The 2,561-nt window shown below is 41.4% G+C and overlaps 1 protein-coding gene across 5 annotated transcripts in view; it reads left to right on the forward strand.

The window, feature by feature from the left end:
- Positions 1-2,561, forward strand: part of plcb1l (phospholipase C beta 1-like) — a 174,566-nt gene that overhangs the window by 69,842 nt on the left and 102,163 nt on the right. For all 5 annotated transcript variants that reach the window (XR_004336183.1, XM_032542976.1, XM_032542975.1 and 2 more), the window contains one exon: positions 357-434. Coding sequence is in view for 3 of the 5 variants with exons in the window: in XM_032542975.1 (XP_032398866.1) it covers positions 357-434 (78 nt within the window). In the remaining 2 variants the exon portion in view is untranslated. The remainder of the gene's footprint in view (positions 1-356; positions 435-2,561) is intronic.

Consider the following 2,561-nt stretch of genomic DNA (forward strand, 5'->3'; position numbering starts at 1 on the left):
CACACACACACACACACACACACACACACACACACACACACACACACACACAAGGCTCCTTGGTCATGTGTGGTGGTGCCAGTTCATGGTGGGGAAAGTAACCTAGAAAGAAATGATTGGGTGCACGCTTACATAAACATAAACGGCACTTTTAATGTCATTCCAGATTCTAGTTTGCATGTGGTATTACAAGAATTAGGCTTTGATCCTGAGAACTCAATTAATTGGTTTGCCAAGAGAATATTCTGCCATGCTCACAAAAGCATGCACTCTTATAAAAACACAGACAGGGATACACAGATGTAAACAGACACACACACATTGACTCCAGATGTCCTTTCTTTGTTTTCCTCCAGGATTCTACCACTGTGACCCCAGTGACTCTAACAGTCGACCCCAAAGGTTACTTCTTGTATTGGACCGACCAGAACAAGGTGAGAAATTGTACACCAACTCAACTGTTTTGGGTCTGCGGAGCCTTCAAGCTTGCACCTGTAACGCTCACATGCAGTCAGACTATAAGCAGTCCCACCTTTTGAATTCTTAGGACGCATTAACATCAAAGATGAAAGTCAAGCCAAATTTGAAAATATTTAACTGCAAGAGACAGTTTACACATCTTTGTTGTGTTTTTCCATCTCAGTTTTGAAATGTTAAACATCAACTTGGCATAATGCTAAGAGGTTCTCGATTCAAGGTATTCCACCTGTGCAGTGTGCTTACAAATATCTGATTGGCCAATGCAGTGCATTGCCTAATAGTTTGCATTGCATTGTGGCAGAAGTAAAGCCAAAATGCTAACTTTTTTGCTGTTCTTCCTGCGTATTTTCCCTGAAGCCCTCTTTGCCTGGAGCCCCTGATGAGTAATCTCATTGAAATGAATGAGGAAGCTGCGTTTTCCGCAGTGCCATTGTTGGCCAGAATGCTCTTTGTGAGCAAAGCCCAGACTCAAATTAAGTATAAGAAGCTTTGGTGTCCACTGTCCACCAAAGTGCTTTTGTTTTCTTTTGTCGTGTGCAGTGAAAGTGAAAACCGCATACCCTTCTCGTTCCATTTGGCATGAATCTGAACAGGTTTCAGCAAAAGATAGAGAGTCAATTGAATGTGCATCCGGAGGCACAATTGAAAAAAAAAATGGAATGGATTGTGTTTACTAACTATATACAATATAATCCTGTCTCGCAATGTGGCTCAGCTGTCAGAGAATTGATTTCTGTCATTACTTGAATTGTGTGGTGATGGAATGTTACATTGCTTCATGCTTGAGGGTCTGGTACATTACCACAGCAAAGGCATCATTTGTTCACAGACGACTGTTTGAAACTATCCAACATTGTCATGTACTACTGTTATTGCACGATCCAGGACTCATTACCATGGCAACACTATTAGAAATCTGTGGTGGCAATGTTAGGTGTTTCAGTTGTAAAAATGATCATAGTACATTTAAGATTTTTAGTATAAGAAATAAGAAGTATCAGAAGCAGACAAGTTGGAGTTTGACATGTTTTACTGCACGAGTACCTTGTCTCGGTAGATATTTTTGGATGTTTGTTTGGTGACACTGACCCATCTTTTACTCATAATCTTAAAACAGTAGCACACCAGGTAGGGAGGTTCTCACGATCCATTTTAACTGAAGCCAGTTAAAGAGCAGTGCAGGAAAAACCACCGAAATCTGAACTGCTGCACCTGCAGTGCTAAACTTGACACCTGTGAGACTATTCCATAGTGCATTGTGTTTGTTTTCTCCTCCCCAATTATGGAAAAGGCTTTCATAATAACCAGGAACAAGGTTGTGAAATGTTAGCCTGGTCCTACCAGACTCTGGTAAATTTCATTTGTACAGGGAGTCTGGCCTCTCTCCATTGACTAGTGTTAACTTCCTTGAAGGCGGGAACTATGTTAAAGTTCAAAACTATTGGATCTGCCCCGAGCCACTCTGGATCTGCTATAACCAATCGCTAACGTTTAGTTGTGACTTCGGCTTAGCATCCAATCTGCATCCAAACAACTCAACATGTGTAATGTGTTCCTGTTGTATTTGTGTGTAGAACTGTATCAGCAAAGGCAGTTAGAGGTAGACTAATTAATAGCTACCATTGATTTTATGTCTGCTGAGATGAGGGCATTTCAATGCAGCCGTACCAGAGAACAGACTGGAGTGCTGACTGAGACTTTACCTCTGAACACACACACCTCCATACACATACAAACATCAACACATAAAGGATCCTATTATGTTGGCAGGCTGTAAATGAATACACTATATGTGGAAATAGAGGGGATGTCTTCAGGGCGTATACAGTTCTACTCAACAATCGATGAGGAAAGACTTTCCTGTCTGGAAAGAGAGAGACAGGCAGAGGAGCACTTTTTATGTCTTGCTTGCTTGTTTGTGAGGAAAATGTGTGTCTGTGGGCAATAAGTGTGATTCTCCAATAAGAGAATTGAGAGATGCTGCTTGGCATCAATTTGTCATTATTTCCTGTGCCTCTGTCATAAGGCGAGGGTTTTGAATGATGAGGCTTTTGTGTGTGTGTGTGTGTGTGTGTGTGTGT

The sequence above is a fragment of the Etheostoma spectabile genome, chromosome 18, assembly GCF_008692095.1.
Source record: "Etheostoma spectabile isolate EspeVRDwgs_2016 chromosome 18, UIUC_Espe_1.0, whole genome shotgun sequence".
NCBI lineage: Eukaryota > Metazoa > Chordata > Actinopteri > Perciformes > Percidae > Etheostoma > Etheostoma spectabile.